The 22,839-nt window shown below is 35.4% G+C and overlaps 2 protein-coding genes and 1 long non-coding RNA gene across 6 annotated transcripts in view; 2 read left to right on the forward strand and 1 right to left on the reverse strand.

Annotated features, from left to right (window-relative positions):
* LOC137728676 (TMV resistance protein N-like) overlaps nt 1-22,839 on the reverse strand; it is a 43,378-nt gene that overhangs the window by 19,685 nt on the left and 854 nt on the right. Inside the window, exons 3-7 of one of the 4 annotated variants that reach the window (XR_011067932.1) lie at nt 21,717-22,806; nt 21,341-21,619; nt 19,936-20,994; nt 19,308-19,506; nt 18,567-19,089 (exon numbers count right to left, since the gene is read on the reverse strand). Coding sequence is in view for 3 of the 4 variants with exons in the window: in XM_068467407.1 (XP_068323508.1) it covers nt 19,331-19,867; nt 19,936-20,994; nt 21,341-21,619; nt 21,717-22,806 (2,965 nt within the window). In the remaining variant the exon portion in view is untranslated. Of the gene's footprint in view, nt 1-18,566; nt 19,145-19,307; nt 19,868-19,935; nt 20,995-21,340; nt 21,620-21,716; nt 22,807-22,839 lie in introns of those variants that run through there. The other 3 variants (XM_068467406.1, XM_068467405.1, XM_068467407.1) reach the window with 3 other exon arrangements.
* On the forward strand, nt 9,974-10,725 carry LOC137727660 (uncharacterized). Its single transcript, XR_011067833.1, has 3 exons — nt 9,974-10,142; nt 10,477-10,543; nt 10,649-10,725. It is a non-coding gene; the product is annotated as an uncharacterized lncRNA (long non-coding RNA).
* On the forward strand, nt 16,271-18,119 carry LOC137727452 (uncharacterized). Its single transcript, XM_068466310.1, has 4 exons — nt 16,271-16,635; nt 17,017-17,063; nt 17,597-17,721; nt 17,800-18,119. Exons 1-4 carry the CDS (start codon nt 16,536-16,538, stop codon nt 18,005-18,007), a joined length of 480 nt encoding a protein of 159 aa, XP_068322411.1. The 5' UTR covers nt 16,271-16,535; the 3' UTR covers nt 18,008-18,119.

Below are 22,839 nucleotides of genomic sequence, written 5' to 3' on the forward strand. Positions count from 1 at the left end.
TGTTAGATTGTGAATTATTTTTTTAACCAAAAAAAAGTTAACATCATCGTTTACCTGAAGTAGGAGGAAAAGAACAAAAAAATTATGGTGGTCTATAGTAAGGTATACTGTTATAACCGTTATATTTTGATATTTATATTTCTAAATAAAAATTTAATTTTTTATTTGAAACGGAAACATGAAAATAATGGTGTGATTAATTTATTACGTATTATCATGTCACAAAGTTAAAATATAACGTGAAGTGAGGATAAATTTGAGCCACGCCGCTCTAAAGTTCCGGTGCAATGTAAATCTCCTTAAAAGAAGCACTAAGGTAATCTCCATGCAAGAGCTATCCACTTTCCAATTCCAATACTTGTTTAAGAGGAAAAGCTGAAGGATACACGTCAACACATGTACTATGAAAGGAGAAGGATTTTCCAAAAAAAAAAAACAAAAAGGTAAAAGGTGGAAGACTAACTATGAGAAATTTTTAGGTAGCTTTCTTGTTGGGACGTATTATTTTTCTTCACCTTTATCTTTATGTGAAACTGGAACGTCAAGATAACGGTGTAATTAATCTTTTACATGTTATCATATGATAATATTAAAATATGATGTGAGGTGGAGATAAATTTAAGTCCCACCTAACGTTTTGGTGCAAGGTAAATCCCTCCGAAAGAAACAACAAAGAAATCTCCATACAAGAGCTGTCCACTTTCCAATACTAAGTTCAAGAGAAAAAACAAAGTTGAAGGACAAATATTTTCCACCAAAAAAGTGGCAGAGCGACTATGGCATATTTCCATTCCTTGTTGGGACGTGTTATCTTTCTTCTGAGAAAAGATTTCATGTCTTTTTCAAGAGGAAGATAATTATGTCACCCACTCTAAAACTTTTCTCATCATTTTTGGAACCAGTCTGCAGTGCGTCGAGAACTTCTATAATTTAGGAGTAGGTTCAGGTTCAATTTGTTCAGTTTTTTATAAATTCGAAAATCAAATCGAAATTATTGTTTGGTTTGATTTTTTCTTGATTTAACTTAGGTTCCATTTTTTTCAGTTCCATTCGGTTTTGTTTTATTATATAAAACCTGATTGTTTTTTTTTCTAATCTGAAAAATATCATCAGGAATAGAAAATCAAACTGTGTGGAGGCTTAGCAGTAAACCCAAATAATGTACCGCATGAAACATGTCTGTCCAAAGACACTGACTACAACAATATCAATTAAACTCTACCAAAACAATTGAGGCTAAAATGATCAATTACCCATTTCTGCCCATAATAGGCAGAAAGATAATTGGATCATATGGTTCCGCAAAAGAACTCTTTCTTACTGTCAATCACGACACATAAATAAATTAAAGACATCACTTTGGTAATGTGATAATTTAAGCAAACTCGATCAGATGCCCGCTAATAAATAATACAGAGACGGTATGTACGATGAAAAGTACGAGACACAATATGATCTTTGATATATTTGTATCGATTGAATTATGTTAATGATAATCATTTTTACAAGAAACCCGACCACACCCTCCGTATCCATATAAAAGCACAACAATTTGTTTATACAAGTGTATATATCACTGTTCTAAAAATCCTCGCCTAGCGCCTCCTAAGCCCCGCCTAGGCACTAGGTGGTTGTTCACTAGGCACCCGCCTAGCCCGTCCAGACCTGCCTAAGTTGCAACTCACTTAGACATAAAAATATATAACTTTGATTTTGCATTTTATTTTTTTTCAATAAATTGTAAGAGACTTGTTGAATACTCGAATGAACACACATTATATGCTTGTTCCCCATGTTTTCATTATGTTCCAATATTTCAAAATATATATGTCATTCTATTTTGTAGTTTTTGATGAAATTATATACATTTTAAATATAAACAGATACTTATTTATACGAAATATAATACATTTATTTAAATCCACCTAAGCCCTGCCTAGCCGCTAAGCCTCATCCCACCGTCTGACTAGCGCCTAGCGTCTTTTAGAATCTTGGTATATATACACAACAACACACTATCCTCCCGTTAAAGACAAAATTACAAAAAACGACATCGTTTTAAGTGTTACTTCGGTTCGGTTCAGTTTTCTTTCTATAAAAACAGAAACCAAACTAACCAATTTCTGTATAGTTTGGTTTTGTATTGATTCAATTTTTTTCGATTTTCGGTTTTTTGAACCATCCCTATTCTAATCTAGTGTAGCCCTGACTCAAGGGCTCACCAAATTTGTTCCCAGTGCAATTGATAAGGGTTGTCGATTTTTGTAGAAATCTGAAGCCTAAGTAGTATTTGAACAATTGTAATCCAAACTATTTGATAACATATTTAATCATCAAGAGCAGGATCATGTACCCTTCCTTGTACATAACTTAAATACGAGTTTGTTTGCCTTTCAATGGGAAATTTTGAAAAATAATCAAATAATATTTAAATTAGATGATCAAACCAAGAAAGTAAAGAAATGGGCTTATTTTTAGCTATGTCCCCTGAAACTCGATTTTAATCTCATTTTATTCCCTGTAACTCAAAAGTCGCAACTCCTTAAAACTCAAAGTTTGCTCCGCTTTGCCATTTTGATCTCATTTTGTCTCCTGAAACTTGAAGTCGTCTCTACAAAACTCAAAATTCACTCTACATTGTCTTAGATCTGTTAATTTCTTATGTGGGACATTTTCCTTTTTATTTATTTATTTTTTCTCTTCAATTACTTCTAAACTTAATAATATCTGGTTGTTGAATGTTAAAGTATAATTGAGATTTATAATCAAATTTAATGCACATGTGACATATTATTATTTGGTGTTGGATCCCACATATGTTTCAGGAGCTTGACCAATAAGTTTTAGGAAGAAGAGAGAGTCTACAAGTCAAAGTGGAACAGATTTTGAGTTTCAGTAAAGTGATGATTTTTGAGTTACAGAAGACAAAGTGAGATCATAATGAAGTTCTAAGGGACGTCGCTAAAAGTAAACCCAAACAAATGATTAGTTATTTGATAAATTACTTTTAAACTTAATATTATCTGGTTGTTGAATGATTAGTTATTTGATTAGTCATGTGTGTGCATTTAGTTCTTTGGGAGTTGAAAAACTGGGATCACAAGAACAAGAAGTAAATTGAAAATTTTTCCTTTGATATTTCAGGTACCAAACGGTAGTTAATTATGATCAGATAGATTATCATGCCTATTGCTTCCTTAAATTCTTTACATTTTAGGTGGATTAGCGCTACTAGGAAAGGAAACTAAATCTTTAAGCATTAATAATTTAGCTAATTGTAAATTAAATGTCGAATTTGGTCCTCGCGCTGGTTCCGGCAGGCAATTGTTTGAAGATAATGAGTCTCAGACGCGGTATTTATCACTAAAGTTGAAGCTTAGTAGCTTAACAAGAATTATATAATCTAATTTGATATAATTACGTGTTTACTGAAATTGAAAATGTGAAAAAAAATTGGTGACACAGTGTTGATGTAGCTCAAGGGTACATGACTAACTCTGACCTGGGACAGGCCATTAAGGCGTTCGGCCAAAGATGCAGTAACATTTCTACGGCTTACAGGTGATTACTTGGGCTTGTGCATTTTTAACATTTGCCAGATTATAATTTTACCACTTGTTAGTAGAAACAAAACAATCGTATTTGTTAGTAGTAGTTTTAGCTGGATAAATACATGATTTTAATTGTAGGATTTTTGTTTAGGCATCTCATGGGGGATTTTTCGAATGGATTATCAGTTTTGGGAAGAGTGTGAATAGGGTTCCGCTGGTAATCGTTTCACTGAAGTTTCCTCTTTGTTTTTTTATCGCTTTAGTTTTATTTATTAGAATAACATCTTGACTATCTTATGAAGTTGGTAATGTTTGATGTATTATTGCTTGTAGTGGGTAGTAGCAATTTCTGCTAAGCCCGGGGTGGAAGAGCCTGAAGCTGCATTTAAGGTGAATGTTTTGTTACATACAAAAGCAAAAACACAACAATTTTATTTTTTAATATTAATTTATCCAAATTATATCCAAGTTGCCATTTGGTTAAAGCTTTTGAATCCTGGCATTTTAATCCTTCCTATATACAATCAATTTTTTGGAACATGGCAGGATTTTTGAAGGAAAATGCGTTAGCGTCCCCCCTTCCCTTCTGTAAATAATAATAACGTAGAAATTATATTTGTTCCATAACCCAGAAAAAGTTATGATTCAAAAGAACAGGAACCTGCTTTGATTCCTTCAAGATTAGCACAAATTAGTCCTTGCAGCTGCTTGAAACTGAAACTTACCATAGAGCTGTGGCACCAGTACCTGAAATCTTTTTGCAACATTAAACGCTGAATAAGGGTCAGAAATTTAATTACATTGATTGCTTATTAGTGGAAGTTAAAAAAGTGCGATATAGCTTCTAGCTTATTGCACCTTTGAATCCAGAAGGGTGCACTACCTGTTTACCACCGAATTGAGTTGATTCTGGTATTGGAGAATATCCATCTGCACTCTTTAGAAAAGTTTTATTCATTCTGCTAGTTCAATTATGTTACTTGTCCCTCAGAAAGGACAGATTCTATCAATTGTATGTGTTTTGAGGGCAGTTTTAGTCACAATTTTTTTGTTACTTTTTCTCTGATCTTGTATGGAAAGAAATAAAGGAAACTGCTACGAGCTACTTATGACCACAAGAAACTTATAATGAAACTGAGAAGCTGTAATATGACAAAGATTGTAATTTATAAGTACACGCCAAAAAATCACTTGCAATTGGATATTTTCATTTCCCTCTTCTTCTTCCTTAAAAAGTTCATTGTTTCTGAATTCCGCTGCAACTAATAATATATTATTGTTAGTCTTTCATTTTCCACCTGCCATATTTCGCGTTTACTGTCGAAAACTGAAGTCATGAATTTCACTGTTTGCCTACACTGACGGTGTAGTATTTTTGTATTCTTTGTGCTACTTTAAAAATCTCTTTTGTTCCTTTTCCATTCCCCAGAATGTAAATCGATTGTTACTCGTTCATACAATTTCAAGTGATGGTTTGAGCATTTTTTGATAAATATGCTGGGTGCCGCATTACATTGGAAATGTGCATGGAGATGAACCTGTAGGCCGTGAGCTTCTAATTCTACTTGCAAATTGGATATGTGACAACTATTTGAAAGATCCTCTGGTATTTTTCTTTCCTTTTATTGTAGGTGTATGTCTAATTATTGTTCTGTAACTCTTTTGTGTTATACCCTACTTTTCTTTGTAATTTATGGCAATTTTAAGTTACTTCATTCTTACATTTTTGTCTTATTTTCATCTATTTGTTCCTGTTTCGACATATCTGCTTTGCAAATAAAAAAGAAATCTATTTTTGGACACTTCTGGAAGTTTTCCTCTACTTGCTTAGTCATTTGTGAATTTTTTACACTTTGATTGTGATGTGTAAAGACTTGGTTGTCGTTGTATGATTCATATAGCCGACCCTTCTTAATGGTGTTCTAGGATTCAAATTGTAATATCATTTTTCTTTTCTCTTTTTTTTTTTTTTATGGTGGTCTATAGTAAGGTATACTGTTATAACCGTTATACTTTGATATTTATATTTTTAAATAAAAATTTAATTTTTTATGTGAAACGGAAACATGAAAATAATGGTGTGATTAATTTATTACGTGTTATCATGTCATAAAATTAAAATACAACATGAAGTGAGGATAAATTTGAGCCACGCCGCTCTAAAGTTTCGGTGTAATGTAACGAGATGGGATTCCTGCCCAATCTGCATCACTGAACGCCTTCAAGGATAACTCACCCCGAGTATAAGAAATACCAACAGATAACGTACCCTTGAGATATCGCAAGATACGTTTAACGGCTGTGAAGTGAGACACCATGGGAGACTGCATAAATTGACAGACCTGATGAACGGAGAAGGCAATATCGGGGCGAGTAAATGTAAGATATTGCAAGGCACCAACAATGCTCCGATATGCAGTGGGATGGTTATAAGGGGTACCATCATCTTTAAGAAGTTTGTTGTAGGGCAAGCATGGTGTATCACAAGCTTTACAGTCGACCATCTCAACTTTCTCCAAGAGATCCTGTATATACTTTGTCTGGGACAAAAATAAGCCTGGAGAAGTTTTGGTGATCTGAATCCCTAAAAAATAATGAAGCTCGCCCAAGTCTTTGATGTCAAACTCAGTGGTCAAGGATTGAATGACCTGTTGAATAACGATAGAGGAACTCCCAGAGATAATAATATCATCGACATAGAGTAAAAGAATGACAACATCACGTCCAACAACCTTGACAAATAAAGAAGAGTCAGAATATGTAGACTGGAATCCGAGAGAGGGAAGAAAACTTGTGAACCATTCATTCCAGGCGCGAGGAGCCTGTTTCAAACCATACAGGGACTTATGCAGTTTACACACAAAATCAGGCCGAGAAGTATCCTCAAAACCCGGTGGTTGAGCCATATAGACTTCTTCATTCAATACTCCATGCAGAAATGCATTCTTGACATCCAACTGGCGAAGAGACCAATTAAAATGAGCTGCCAAGGCTAGGACTACGCGCACAGTGGTTGGCTTAACCACTGGACTAAAGGTCTCCCCATAATCCAAACCAGGCTCTTGACTAAACCCCTTAGCAACCAGGCGAGCCTTATGTCGAGCAATTGAGCCATCGGAATTCTTTTTAAGTTTGAACACCCATTTACACCCAACTAGATTCTTATTGGGGGGTAGAGGAACTAAGCTCCAAGTCTGTTGAGACGCCAAAACTCCATTCAAGAGAAAAACCAAAGTTGAAGGCCCATTATTTTCCACCAAAAAAGTGGCAGAGCGACTATGGCATATTTCCATTCCTTGTTGGGACGAGTTATCTTTCTTCTGAGAAAAGATTTCATGTCTCTGTTTTTTTCAAGAGGAAGATAATTATGTCACCCACTATAAAACTTTTCTCATCATTTTTGGAACGAGTCCGCCGTGCGTCGAGAACTTCTATAATTTAGGAGTAGGTTCAGGTTCAATCTGTTCAGTTTTTTATAAAATCGAAATTATTGTTTGGTTTGATTTTTTCTTGATTTAACTTAGGTTCCATTTTTTTTTCAGTTCCATTCGGTTTTGTTTTATAATTTATATAAAACCTGATTGTTTTTTTTTTTAATCTGAAAAATATCATCAGGAATAGAAAATCAAACTGTGTGGAGGCTTAGCAGCAAACCCAAATAATGTACCGCATGAAACATGTCTGTCCAAAGACACTGACTACAACAATATCAATTAAACTCTACCAAAACAATTGAGGCTAAAATGATCAATTACCCATTTCTGCCCATAATAGGCAGAAAGATAATTGGATCATATGGTTCCACAAAAGAACTCTTCTTTACTGTCAATCACGACACAGAAATAAATTAAAGACATCACTTTGGTAATGTGATAATTTAAGCAAACTCAATCAGATGTCCTCTAATAAATAATACATCGACGGTATGTACGATGAAAAGTACGAGCTACAATATGATTCTTGATATATTTGTATCGATTGAATTATGTTAATGATAATCACTTTTACAAGAAACTTGACCACACCCTCAGTATCTATGTAAAAGCACAACAATTTGTTTATACAAGTGTATATATCACTATTCTAAAAATCCTCGCCTAGCGCCTCCTGGACCCCGCCTAGGGGCTAGGTGGTTGGTCACTAGGCACCCGCCTAGGTTGCGACTCACTTAGACAGAAAAATATAACTTTCATTTTGCATTTTATTTATTTTTCAATAAATTGTAAGAGACATGTTGAATACTTGAATGAACACACATTATATGCTTGTTCCCCATGTTTTCATTATGTTCCAATATTTCAAAATATATATGTCATTCTATGTTGTAGTTTTTGATCAAATTATATACATTTTAAATATAAACAGATACTTATTTATACGAAATATAATACATTTATTTAAATTCACCTAAGCCCCGCCTAGCTGCCTAGGTGCTAAGCCTCATCCCACCATCTGACTAGCGCCTTCTTTTAGAATCTTGGTATATATACACAACAACGCACTATCCTCCCGCAAAAGACAAAATTACAAAAACGACATCGTTTTTAGTGTTACTTCGGTTCGGTTCGGTTTTTTATCTATAAAAATAGAAACCAAACTAACCAATTTTTGTTTCGTTCGGTTTTGTATTGATTCAATTTTTTTCGATTTTCGGTTTTTTGAACCATCCCTATTCTAATCTAGTGTAGCCCTGACTCAAGGGCTCGCCAAATTTGTTCCCAGTGCAATTGATAAGGGTTGTCGATTTTTGTAGAAATCTGAAGCCTAAGTAGTATTTGAACAATTGTAATCCAAACTATTTGATGACATATTTATTCATCAAGAGCAGGATCTTGTACCCTTCGTTGTACAGAACTTAAATACGAGTTTGTTTGCCCTTCAATGGGAAATTTGGAAAAATAATCAAATAATATTTAAATTAGATGATCAAACCAAGAAAGTAAACAAATGGGCTAATTTTTAGCTATATCTCCTGAAACTCAAAAGTCGCAACTCCTTGAAACTCAAAGTTTGCTCCGCTTTGCCATTTTGATCGCATTTTGTCTCCTAAAACTTGAAGTCGTCTCTACAAAACTCAAAATTCACTCTACATTGTCTTAGATCTGTTAATTTCTTATGTGGGTCATTTTCCTTTTTATTTATTTTTTTATCTCTTCAATTACTTTTAAACTTAATAGTATCTGGTTGTTGAATGTTAAAACATAATTGAGATTTATAATCAAATTTAATGCACATGTGACATAGTATTATTTGGTGTTGGATCTCACATATGTTTTAGGAGCTCGACCAATAAGTTTTAGGGAAAAGAGAGAGTCTACAAGTCAATTTCTGAATGAGGCAGATCAAATTGCGAATAAAAGTCCGGATATAAGTTGAAGCGTACTCGTAAATTTTTGAATGAGGCAGATCAAATTGCGGGCATCATCAGTATACCAAGAACCATCGTCGGAAGATTCACAATTCTCATCAAATAGTTTAACCGACTTTTGGTGCATTCACATTTAAGAAGATGTTTCGACTCCTTCATGCTGTTACAAATAATGCAACAGTTTCTGATCAGTCATCTTCGTCATCATCTGTATTACCATAAAATTTGTTATTAAATTACAAGAACAAGATGTTTCTTCTTCACTTTTGTCTTGTGCATGGGTTTAGCTAGACAAGCTTGAGCGTGATGTTTTTCAGAGCATGTAATGTTGCTCTTTAGCCTTCATCCGCATTCATTTTTTTTCGCTCATCCAAATTGTTTAATGTGATGATGTGCGAACACAAAATATTCATTGAGCCTTACTTTACCTTTGGAGTACTTTCGGAGCTAGTTTGACCAACTTAGAGGTAGGAAGCGGAATCGACTCTTTGATGAACCTAAACATTAAAACATTGACACTATATGCGTGACAATTTCATTCATGATTAGGCTGTGACTCCTACCAAGACTTGTTTATGAGCACGATATGCAACATTGGATCCATATCTCTTAATTCAATGTTTACTTATCAGGAATGAGAAAACTTAGAAGTATGAAAATGTAAGAGAAGGGAATCGGCTCAACTAGCCGTCCTAATCGATATGCTTCCTGATATTTTGATATTTTAAAGAAAGCTAACATTTTTTCAATTCCTTACATATTAGTAAATACAAGAGAAAATTTAAATAATTACATTCGAAATAGACAACTACTTCCAAAATCAATTTTGTCAATACCAAACCTATATAGTTAGTGATACTTATCTTTTATTTAACTCAAGCCCTATAATGTAAAATATTGTTGTTTATTAAAAAATAAAATAAAAATCAACCTATAGAATTTAGTTTGGTTCGGGCTGTTTGAAAAATGGGAAGAGATTCATTTGCAACCCATATCTCGAAGTCCCCGTTACTTTGCTTCCAATGGAATTTGCAGCCCATTTTCCAGCGAGTTCCAACAATGGCTTCCTGAATCCGACTCCGGAGCTCCATCGCCACCATCGTCAACCCCAAAGATCACATCATGAAGCTTGCTCTTTCCATCCTCTTCCTCTCTCTCATGCTTCTCCTCTTGTCTTCGTCCTGCCACTGCTAGAAGCGGCCTTCACAGTTCCTACCCTCCAGGTCCACATCTCCTCATCTGTCATATATATACATACATACATACATACATACATACATACATACATACATACATATTTGTATGCATTCTATTTTCATGTGTGTGCATTTAGTTCTTTGGGAGTTGAAAAACTGAGATTACAAGAACATGAAGGAAATTGAAAAATTTTCCTTTGATATTTCAGGTACCAAACGGTAGTTAATTATGATCAGATGGATTATCATGCCTGTTGCGTCCTTAAATTCTTTATATTTTAGGTGGATTAGCGCTACTAGGAAAGGAAACTAAATCTTTAAGCATTAAGAATTTAGCTAATTGTAAATTAAATGTTGATAGGTTTCGAATTTGGTCCTCGCGCTGGTTCCGGCAGGCAATTGTTTGAAGATAATGAGTCTCAGACGCGGTATTTATCACTAAATTGAAGCTTAGTAGCTTAACAAGAATTATATAATCTAATTTGATATAATTATGTGTTTACTGAAAATGTGAAAAAAAATTGGTGACACAGTGTTGATGTAGCTCAAGGGTACATGACTAATTCTGACCTGGGACAGGCCATTAAGGCGTTCGGCCAAAGATGCAGTAACATTTATACGGCTTACAGGTGATTACTTGGGCTTGTGCATTTTTAACATTTGCCAGATTATAATTTTACCACTTGTTAGTAGAAACAAAACAATCGTATTTGTTAGTAGTAGTTTGAGCTGGATAAATACATGATTTTAATTGTAGGATTTTTGTTTAGGCATCTCATGAGGGATTTTTCGAATGGATTATCAGTTTTGGGAAGAGTGTGAATAGGGTTCCGCTGGTAATCGTTTCACTGAAGTTTCCTCTTTGTTTTTTATCGCTTTAGTTTTATTTATTAGAATAACATCTTGACTAACATCTTATGAAGTTGGTAATGTTTGATGTATTATTGCTTGTAGTGGGTAGTAGCAATTTCTGCTAAGCCCGGGGTGGAAGAGCCTGAAGCTGCATTTAAGGTGAATGTTCTGTTACATACAAAAACAAAAACAAAACAATTTTATTTTTGAATATTAATTTATCCAAATTATATCCAAGCCGCCATTTGGTAAAAACTTTTGAATCCTGAAATTTTAATCCTTCCTATATACAATCAATTTTTTGGAACATGGCAGGATTTTTGAAGGAAGACGCATTAGCGTCCCCCCTTCCCTTCTGTAAATAATAATAACGTAGAAATTATATTTGTTCCATAACCCAGAAATGGTTATTATTCAAAAGAACAGGAACCTGCTTTGATTCCTTCAAGATTAGCACAAATTAGTCCTTGCAGCTGCTTGAAACTGAAATTAACCATAGAGCTGTGTAATAAGGATTCAGGCACCAGTACCTGAAATCTTTTTGCAACAGTAAACGCTGAATAAGGGTCAGAAATTTAATTACATTGATTGCTTATTAGTGGAAGTTAAAAAAGTGCGATATAGCTTCTAGCTTATTGCACCTTTGAATCCAGAAGGGTGCACTACCTGTTTACCACCGAATTGAGTTGATTCTGGTATTGGAGAATATCCATCTGCACTCTTTAGAAAAGTTTTATTCATTCCGCTAGTTCAATTATGTTACTTGTCCCTCAGAAAGGACAGATTCTATCAATTGTATGTGTTTTGAGGGCAGTTTTAGTCACCATTTTTTTGTTACTTTTTCTCTGATCTTGTATGGAAAGAAATAAAGGAAACTGCTACGAGCTACTTATGACCACAAGAAACTTATAATGAAACTGAGAAGCTGTAATATGACAAAGATTGTAATTTATAAGTACACGCCAAAAAATCACTTGCAATTGGATATTTTCATTTCCCTTTTCTTCTTCCTTAAAAAGTTCATTGTTTCTGAATTCCACTGCAACTAATAATATATTATTGTTAGTCTGTCATTTTCCACCTGCCATATTTCGCGTTTACTGTCGAAAACTGAAGTCATGAATTTCACTTTTTGTCGAAAAAGTTTTGCATACTACCCGGATTTCAATTTATTGAGTGTTTGCCTACACTGACGGTGTAGTATTTTTGTATTCTTTGTGCTACTTTAAAAATCTCTTTTGTTCCTTTTCCATTCCCCAGAATGTAAATCGATTGTTACTCGTTCATGCAATTTCAAGTGATGGTTTGAGCATTTTTTGATAAATATGCTGGGTGCCGCATTACATTGGAAATGTGCATGGAGATGAACCTGTAGGCCGTGAGCTTCTAATTCTACTTGCAAATTGGATATGTGACAACTATTTGAAAGATCCTCTGGTATTTTTCTTTCCTTTTATTGTAGGTGTATGTCTAATTATTGTTCTGTAACTCTTCAGTGTTATACCCTGCTTTGCTTTGTAATTTATGGCAATTTTAAGTTACTTCATTCTAACATTTTTGTCTTGTCCCTTGTTGAATGTTTTCCCTCATTGCTCTTATTTTCATCTATTTGTTCCTGTTTCGACATATCTGCTTTGCAAATAAAGAAGAAAACTACTTTTAGACACTTCTGGAAGTTTTCCTCTACTTGCTTAGTCATTTGTGAATTTTCCACACTTGGATTGTGATGTGTAAAGACTTGGTTGTCGTTGTAGGATTCATACAACTGATGCTACTTAATAGTGTTCTAGGATTCAAATTGTAATATCATTTTTTTTTTTTTTTGGTGAGGAAACAAATTGTAATATCATTGATAAGAATATACTACAAATTTGCATAACTAATATTTTATACAATTTTGTATGAACGTTGGACCCAAATTTTGAAAATTGTTTGAACCCCTTGTTTCCAAGAGCTTAATCATCTAAATCATTTGAATTTGATCATCAGCTGCACCCAAAAATCAAACACACAAATTTCATAAGAATAATGTTAACTCAGGTTCTACTATTAAGGTATTTAGAGTTGATGATAGCAATGATATGATCAAATAAATACCTGGGAGATGTCAATTTTCAACAGGTTTGCAGTCATTATTAACCATACAAAAATCTCAACAAATTCACTGCAACCCTTCTGCAACTTCAACTAAGAACTCATCTGCTATCAACTTCTTTGTGATCTGTAACAACAAAATTTATTAAGACTGCAGTTTATGTAAAAGCCCCAAACTTATTTCACAACTCAACTGACAGAGCTAGAGAATGAGAGTACCAAAACCAAAAGAGAGACTAAGATTTGGAGTTAGCTTTATGTAAGACAGTTGGACGTCCAGAATGCTTTCTTACATGGTTATCTCACTGAGGAAGTTCATATGAAACAACCAGCGGGTTTCATTGACAAGAGTACCTACACCATGTTTGCAAGTTGGAGCGCAGTTTGTGTGGGTTAAAACAAGTGTCGAGAGCTTGGTTTTAGAGATTTTCTGATTTCTTGCTTCAATTGGGATTTTAAGAATTTGAGTGTGATTATTCTTTGTTTGTGTTTAATCAAAGAGGAGTATATCTTATCTTACTAATCTATGTGGATGCTATATTGCTCATAGGAAACAACACTTATCAAATGGCTCGGTTGATAAAGAGATTGGGCACTTTATTTTCCATGAAGGACTTGGGTCCTCTCAACTTCTTCCTAGGTGTTGAAGGAACTTGCTATGGTGATCAAATGCATCTCACACAGTCCAAGTATGTCCTGGACTTGCTGGAACGTACTAAATTTACCAATGCCAAGCCATTCTAGACTCCAGTTTCTTCTAGACAAAAACAGAGTACTTTTGGGGATGAATCATATACTAACACTGAATTATACTGAAGTGTTGTAGGTGCCCTACATTATTTGACCATTACGAGACCTGATCTTTCTTATGTTGTGAACCAAGTGTGTCAATTCATGCATTCGCCCAACAACACTCATTGGATGACAGTTAAAAGGATCCTACGTTATTTGTAGGCTACCTTTTTATAGGGTCTTGTTTATAGACCTGGATGTATACAATTGACTGCTTTCTCTGGTGCAGATTGTGCAGGAAACCTAGACTACTTGGGTAAAAACTTAATATTGTGGAGTTCGAAGAAACAGAAAACGGTTTCCTGGTTTAGCACCGAAGCTGAATATAGGCAGTGTGCGTACACTGCTGCTGAGTTGTCTTGGTTACGTTCGTTGTTCAAGGACGTACATTTGAATCTTTTAAGGCCACAGATTTGGTGTGATAATGTGTCCTCCATTGTCCTAGCATCCCTTCTAGTTTTCCACTCAAGAACAAAGCACTTTTGAACAAATGTTAAAGAACCAAGCACTTAGAAGTTGATTATCATTATGTCAGGGAGAGGGTCGAAAACTCTCTAATTTAGTGTAGCCTTGACTCAATGGCTCACCAAATTTGTTCCCAGTCAGATGCAATTGATAAGGGTTTTAGATCTTGGTGCGAAATTTGTACCATACCTAGTATGTTGAGAATGAGTCTTATATTGATGGAAGGAAGAACTTTTCATGGGCTTATAAGTAGTTGAACTACTCCGTATATAGTCAATTGGTTTTATGGTAGAACCTTAATTTCTTCATAGTATTGGAGCAGGTTGTTCCACGTGTGAAGTCAAATGGTCAAATGGTCACATGCCCTCAATGTCACCCCGTTGTGTTATACACGTGTTAGATTTGAAAATTCACCACACGTAAAGGGGCGTGTTGAGAATGAGTCATACGTTGATAGGAGGAAGAACCTTGTGTGAGCTTATAAGTAGTTAGGCTACTCTCTATATAGCCAATTGATTTTATGGTGGAACCCCATTTTCTTCAGAAACAATTGTAATCCAAACCATTTGATGACATATTGAATCATCAAGAGCATGATTCATGTACCCTTCTTTGTACAGAAACTAGATAGGATTGATTTGTTCTCAGCACGATTCACAAACACAATGCATAATGATGATCCTTGTTTAACAACCACACATTGTTTAACCAATTCTCTCTCAATATGTTCCTCAAAAAATCTGATTTGTGCCATTCCCGCCTATTTATCCTATATGTTCCTGTTCCATTCTTCCAAGTGAATTAGCACTTCTACAATATTACCTCTCGACTAGTTTGTTTGCCTTCCAACATTTATTGGGAAATTTGGATAAATAACCAAATAATCTTTAAATTACATGATTAAACCAAGAAAGTAAACAAATGAGCTTATTTTTATCTACACCTTCGATTTAATCTCATTTTGCTCCCTGTAACTCAAAAATCGCCACCTCACTCCTTTAGATTCATAGTTTGCTCTATTTTGCCCCCTGCAAACTCGATTTTTATCCCCTGAAACTCGACATAAGAAGTCGGTCAACATTGCCTCTAGTCCTCATAACCAAAATTGATGTTCACTGCGCCACAAGGCTCTCACCTAAACACCTCCCCATTGTATTTCCTGATTATTGTTATAATGTTGTGAACACGATGTATTCCTTGAGCCTTACTTTACCTTCGGAGTACTTTTGTACCTAGTTGGACCAACCGAGAAAACGAAATAGACCCTTTGGTGAGCTTATGCATGAAAACACTGGAACAACACATGTGACGATTTCACTTATGATTAAGTTGTGACTCTTACCAAGACTCGTTCATAAACACTTGCAATATTGGATCCATATAACTCTTAATTCAATGTTTACTTATCTTAAATGAGAAAATAAAGGAATGAAATAACTTTTTGAGGACATCGATATATTTTTACACTAAGGGGAGGTGGAGTTTAACTAAACACAATGGGTAACCTAATTTGGTATCGAATTCGATTCGCCATCCACGAGATTCAAACCTAAAACCTCTCACTTCCAAGTGAAGAGGAATACCATTAGACCGTAGTATTGAGTGACAAAGAATGAAATAACTTAGAAATATGAAAAGTTAGAAAAGAGAACCGGATCAAATGACCCCCTACTTGATATGCTTCCTAATTTTTAGGTATTTTAAACAAAAAACTATTTTTTCAATTTCTTGCAGATTAGTAAATACAGGAGAAAATTTACATAAATTACATTTGGCATCTGGTAAATCCACTCTGAAATAGACAACTACTTCCAAAATCAATTTTGTCACTACTAATATAGTTAGTGACATTTCTGTTCAATTTAATTCAAACCCTATAATGTAAAATATTGTTGTATATATATATAAAAAAAAAAAAATCAACCTATTTAATTTAGTTTGGTTCGGGCGGTTCGAACGGTTCATCCGGTTAGGTTTGTAGGCTTATTTAGGCCCAAACAAAAGTTGTTTAATAAATGGGCCGAGATCCATTTGCAACCCATACCACGAAGTCCCCGTTTCTTTGTTCCCATTGGAATTTGCAGCCCATTTTCCGGCGATCCAGCATCTCCGATCTTCGTCGTTACGTTTTCATCTTCCTTAACTCCTTCCGAGTTCCAACAATGGCTTCCTGAATCCAGCTCCATCGTCTCCATAGTCAACCTCAAAGATCACAGAATGGAGCTTGCTCTTTCCATCCTCTTCCTCTCTCTCAACTTCTCCTCTTTTCTTCGTCCTGCTACTGCTAGAGGCGGCCTTCATACTTCCTACCCTCCAGGTCCCCATCTTCTCATCTGTGTATGTATGTATGTATGTATGCTGTGCTATATATATATGTATGTATGTATGTATATTTGTATGCATTTTATATTATGTGTTCATTTAGTTTCTTGGTTGTTTTTGGAAGTTGAAAAACTGAGATTACAAGAACAAGAAGTAAATTAAAATATAGTAGTATTTAGTACTTACCAAGCAAAGAGCGATTGCATTAGTGCTTGATTCAGATGCGATTGCATTTTCGCTCATCGAAATTGTTTAACTCAAAAGATACAGTGTTCATAGGTTTTAATTCTAACAGGTGGTTCTCTATCTTAGCTAATGGATTCCTTGATTCAGATGCGGAGAAATTAGTCATTACCAATTCTTTTGTTGTTCACAGGTTGCCCTTGTTGCAAATTATCCATGGGATGGCACTCAGGATCAAAGGTAATCAATTTACATCCATAAAAGTTTTACATCCATACTAGGGTCTTACTTTTTTGATATGCTGTTGTATATATTTCTCGTTCTTTGTTTTTCTTTTGCCTTTTATAAGCTGGAAATCTTGTCCTCTTAATGGAAAAACCTGTCAACCTTCGGCTCTCTTGGAACATCTTTGACAGCAATGGAAAAAGCAAACGATTTGTTTGTTGAACATTTGTCCAGAATAATTTCATTCATTTCCATTAGACTTCTTCCGGCTGTACGTTGGCTTCAGTGTGAGTGTACGTTTTGATCATTATTCAATTTTACCTATGACGCCCCAATGTGTTCAGGTTTCTAAATGTTTCTTTTATAGTGTGAAACAAGCATGGTGATGTCAATAGTAGGTCTTAAAGTGTTACTCTAATGTTATGAACATTGCCAATTACTTCTAATATGTGTAAGTTCCAAAAAAACACTATCCCAGAATTTATGCTAACGCTTATTCATTTTTATTTTGCACATATGCTCGTCTTTTGATCGAAATTAAATTACAGGAAAGATTATTTGCATGTCCAGACGACGAGACATTCCGGTTCTTAGCAATTGTATATAGTCGCTCTCACTACAATATGTCATTGCGCAAGGAATTTGAGGGAGGGATTACGAATCAAGCTTTCTGGTATGATGGCTTGAAACTTACAACTTATTTTCCTTCTGTTTGATATTCATCTATTGTTTCTTAAGACACCTGTTGTAGGTACCCTATATATGGAGGCATGCAAGATCGGAAATACAAAAATGGTGGCTGTTTTGAATTGACTTTGGAGATTAGTGATAACAAATGGCCTACTGCTAACGAGGTCAGGCATCAGTTAGGGCAAGTGTGTGCAACCTTTAAATATAAAACGACATTCTTTAGCCAAGTTTATCATGTATATGGGGATATGGTTGCGCCCTTGGTGTAGCTATAGGTCCAATGGACCTTAGGGGGGTGGGGATGGAACTTTGCATGGTACTGGCTGTTCATATTGTGAATGGCAATATAAAACCACGAATTGTCAATCCATAGTTTGCCTTGCCTTAATTTTTGCACAACGGCACACGTGATTTAAGTCCTTGCTTTCCATATTGTGAATGGCAATATAAAAGCAAGCAGCAGAACACCTGAGAAGTATTTAAGGATACAGAGAATGCCTGATCCATCCAAAATTCATATAACGTGTCTAATGTAGCTCTTTAGTGTTATACCCTACTTTTCTTTGTAATTTATGACAATTTTAGGTTACTTCATTCTTAGATTTTGGTCTTTTCCCGTGTTGAACGTTTTCCCTCATTGCCCTTATTTTCATCTATTGGTCCTGTTTTGACGTATCTTCTTTGCAAATAAAAGTATGTTCGGACATGGTAACGGAAAAGAAGAAAACTATTTTTCGGACATGGTAACGGAAGAGAAGAAAACTATTTTCAGACTACTCCTGGAAGTTTTCCTCGATTTGCTAGTCATTTGGGAATTTTTTACGCTTTGATTGTGATGTGTAAAGGCTTGGTTGTTGTTATAGGATTCACCCCACTTAATGGCGTTCTAAGATGCATACAGCCAACGCCACTTAGTAGGATAAGACTTGGTTGTTGTTGTTGTTTGATTGTGATGTGTGATTTTTAGTGGACTGTACGAAATTTAAAGATGTGTTGCAATCAGTTTGATCCCCCAGAGTGCTTTAGAACTTAAAAGAAACCATCATTTCATGAATGCTTGTGTCTTCTGAAATAATAAAATTGATATCATGCCAAGTTTTAATCAAACCAAAGTTGTTGAGCAAAAAGTGTTGTTTCCTTAGCAACGTTTCTGTTTCTGGACTACAAGTTTGCATTAGTTACAAAATCAGACAGAAACAAATCAATTTCTGCCAGAGTACAGAAATTTGAATTCAACCCCCATGGTGTACGTGTTGACGCTTTTTAAATGGCGTCTTCGGAATATGAACCTTAAGATCAGGACTAACAGAGCAGCCTCCATGGCGTTGCGAGTTTCCAATGAATCCACTTGCTGCATTAGGCAAGATGATCAGATTGTTAATCTATCTTCTTACTGCCCAAGTAATCTGCAAACGTGTTTATACATCAACATTCTTATCCACTCGTCTTTCAGTAAATATAGCCATCTTAATATATAGCTGGTGAGATTGATTTCATTGACTAAGATGTCGAAACAAAAAATAATTTTGATGACAATTAAGCTGATGTGATAAATCGATGGTTACTTACTTGCATTTTTTGTGACATGGTGACTAGTTACAACGCCTTTTGCAAATTTGTTCTGTGTCGTTTAAGCTAGCACTTCCGGATCCACTTGGAGTTGTCTCATCACGATATTCGAGTGTTCGTTTCAGTAGTTTTTGGTTGAGTTCTTTCAAATCTTGCTCGTACACCAAACGAGCCCCACACTTCTTCACCTTATTCAAGTCTGCTTTTTGTTCTCTCTCAATATTAAGAAAGTCAGTTTCGAATAAAAACTGTTCTTGATGACAATCTTCACGAGGCAAACAATATTTACGAGAAAAATAAAATATCCAAAGGTTTTCTGACACAAGAGACGATAATAATGAGGTAGTCCAGCTGGATTGGTCAGGTTTTTTAGGGCTAACAAGTTCCACTGAATAGTGGAAACGGAAACGAGGGTCTTGGTCTTGAAAAACAACACAGAAGGCAATCCCAAGCCAGTTGGTACATGATGGTGAAGGAAGCTCCACATTTATTGAATGTCCCACACTCTGATTATTGAACCACTCTGGAATTTCACTTCCGGGGATTACAATTTGCAATCCCTGTAGCAGAAGAAAGATCAATTATTTAGAGAGAGAGAGAGAGAGAGAGAGAGAGAGAGAGAGAGTACCTGAATGACAAATTTTAGAATCCTATTAATCCAGCCTTCATCTTGAACCAATGCAATGCAATTCCGGCAAGTGACACTAACATCATACAAATTGGATGAACCTGACAACCTTCGTAAGGAAGTGCAATTGTCCAGATTTACTTCTAATCCTCTGTTTGATGGAAGAGGTGGCAATTTTTGAAGGCTTTTACACCCCTCCAGTTCAAGATTGAGAAGATTAGAAAGGTGTCTAATGCTTTCAGGTAGACTGATGAAATTATTTCCGCTGAGATACAAATCTTCCAAAAAGGACAAGCAGCCAATATCATCGGGGATATCCCCCTCCTGGAGATTACAATTTCTTAGAGATAACTCTGTCAAAGAGCGTAGACGACTTAGAGAAGACAACACCAAATCCCAACAAGGAGGAGGATCAGGATGACTCTTTTCAAGTCCTAATAAGCGGAGAAGGCCCCACCCCTTCCTTGCTTTACCATCCGATGCCTTAAACTCTAGACTTTTGAGATTTTTCATGCCCACAAGCGGCTCTATCAAAGTGGGTCCCACTTCAAGCTTCTCTAAGTGATCCATGTCTCCTGGGAGTTTGTCAATCTTTGAGCATCCACCCACATCGAGCCATTCAAGAGACTTCAAATTACAAATAGCCCTTGGAAGGTACAAGAGATTTTTGCAATCCCGTAGATACAAATAGCCAAGGCCAACCGCATGTCCAATTGATGAAGGTATTTTCTCGATCGCAGTCCCATCTAAGTTAATCAAGTACAAATTCTTCATTTGCTCCCCAAATTCTGGAATCTTTTTCACATTTGAGCAGCCACCAAGAACGAAACTCACAAGAGAATTCATTTCAACCTTATTTGGAAGGCTCTTAATGCTTTCACAGTCACCAAGATGCAATTTTTTAAGTCTTTTGAGGAATGCAATAGATGAGTGTATCTCAACTAAATTCTTACAATTCGAAAGATACAACTCCTCAAGATTTGGAAGACTACAGAAATCCGGGCTATTCTTCAATTTATTGGAGTTGCTAAGATCAATATGTTTCAAGTTTGGCAAGTCCTGTACAACACAACCGATAAGGTTCAGATCATATACTTAGCTTCCACAACCATAAAGTTTATTCAAAATAATAAATAAATAATAATTATTTGGTAAATTAAATAGCATTTATTCTCAATAAATATGGAACAAATTTGGGACCCTTGGGATTGTACAATAAAAAAAATGTCATGCTTTCCTTGTTTTTAAAACTCAAGAAAAATTATAACACGTCTATTACTTTTTGAAATAATGTGTTAAAATATCATTAGATAAAATCAAAATGCGAGTTTTTTTTTTTTTTGTTGAGTAAAAAAAAAAGCGAGTATTATAACCAATGTTATCCTTTGTTTATAACTACCCTTACCACTTTTCCCTCCCAAAGACGAACAAGATTGCTATTACGCATCTTAAGTTCAGCAAGCAAGTGTGGGCGAAAGCTGGTTGGAAGAAAATTAGAAGGATACCAACTCCAATTTATAATTCTCAAGGAACATGGAAGAAATTTGGGGCCTGAAGAAAAGATCAAATTATCGAATTCCAAAAACCTCAGTCCATCCATCTTAGAGAAGGCTTCGCAATTCCACTGGCGCACCTCTTCTACTTTGAGCAGACGTAAAGATATGGCTTCAATTGCTCTCGTTGCCTAACAATTAAGAAAAAAAGGATGAATTAATTTCATATAATAATATAGTGTCACAAGAAATCAAATCTTCTTCCACAATTAGTATTTAACTTCTTACCGTATTCCTCGTAAATATATGATCAATGTCATTATAAAGCCACAACCTACTGCGTTGATCAGGCTCTTTAGACTCGTGAACAATAACTATTCTTGCCATATCTTGAATCAAATCATGCATCCGTATGCATTTTTCATGATCTTGATAGATGAGAGATCTCTCAATTAGTACATCTATCATAATCCGACTAGAAATTCCAAAAGAATTATCTAGCATTTTAATTACTTCCTTCGTGTACTTCCCTTTGTGGAAACATGCAACATCGAGAAAAATTCTCTTCTCCCACTCTTCTAGCCCATCATAACTTATTTTAAGCTTATCAAAAATTGTTGGATTAGGAATTTTTGACAGATTATCCCGCACACTATTCCAAGTGTCTAGCCTTCTCTTAAACAATGCCGACCCCAAAGTTTCAAGAGCTAATGGAAGTCCTCCAGCATAATTAATGAAATACGTTGACAGTTCCCAAAACCCATCCTCAGGCAGATTTTTCTTGAAGGCATGTAGGCTAAACAGTTCAAGAGCTGCGCCCTTACCTAACACTTCGACATTATAACAATATGTTATGTTATGCTGGACTAGCAGACGTTCATTTCTAGTTGTAATGATAATTCTACTTCCCATGCCAAACCAATCTTCCTTTCCAGCTAGTACTTGTAATTGGTTTATGTGATCCACATCATCAAGTACAAGAACAACCTTTTTGTTGCGTAAGCACTTCTTAGTGAAAATGATTCCGCGCTCTTCATCCCAAGGTTCTTCAATCTTTTCCCTCAACACCGGGAAAAGAAGTCTTTTTTGAAGATCAACGTTAGAAACCTCTCTGATGTTGCCGAGAAAGCAGTGAACTTCAAAATGATGAAAGATTCTATCATAAACAAGCTTAGCAAGGGTTGTCTTGCCTATGCCACCCATCCCCGTTATCCCTATAAAGCGTACATCATTGACATCATGAGCTAATAGAGAACTTAGTTGCTCAAGCCCAAAATTAACCCCAACTAATTTTTGTGAGGAATCTAACAACGGGAATGTAGCTTGCACTTTCCTCCACACACTTTTGACGAGTTGTTGTATAATCTCAGTTTCACTCCTACATGGTATGAAATAACCAATCAAAAAAACA

Source organism: Pyrus communis, chromosome 3 (assembly GCF_963583255.1).
Source record: "Pyrus communis chromosome 3, drPyrComm1.1, whole genome shotgun sequence".
Taxonomy (NCBI): Eukaryota; Viridiplantae; Streptophyta; class Magnoliopsida; order Rosales; family Rosaceae; genus Pyrus; species Pyrus communis.

Excerpts from the sequence above, each read along its gene's own strand:
- LOC137727452 (XM_068466310.1), top strand. The coding sequence starts at position 16,536 with ATGGAGCTTGCTCTTTCCATCCTCTTCCTCTCTCTCAACTTCTCCTCT. Across the intron at positions 16,636-17,016 it reads TCATACTTCCTACCCTCCAG|GTTGCCCTTGTTGCAAATTA; the intron begins GTCCCCATCTTC and ends TGTTGTTCACAG. Across the intron at positions 17,722-17,799 it reads ATTACGAATCAAGCTTTCTG|GTACCCTATATATGGAGGCA; the intron begins GTATGATGGCTT and ends CACCTGTTGTAG.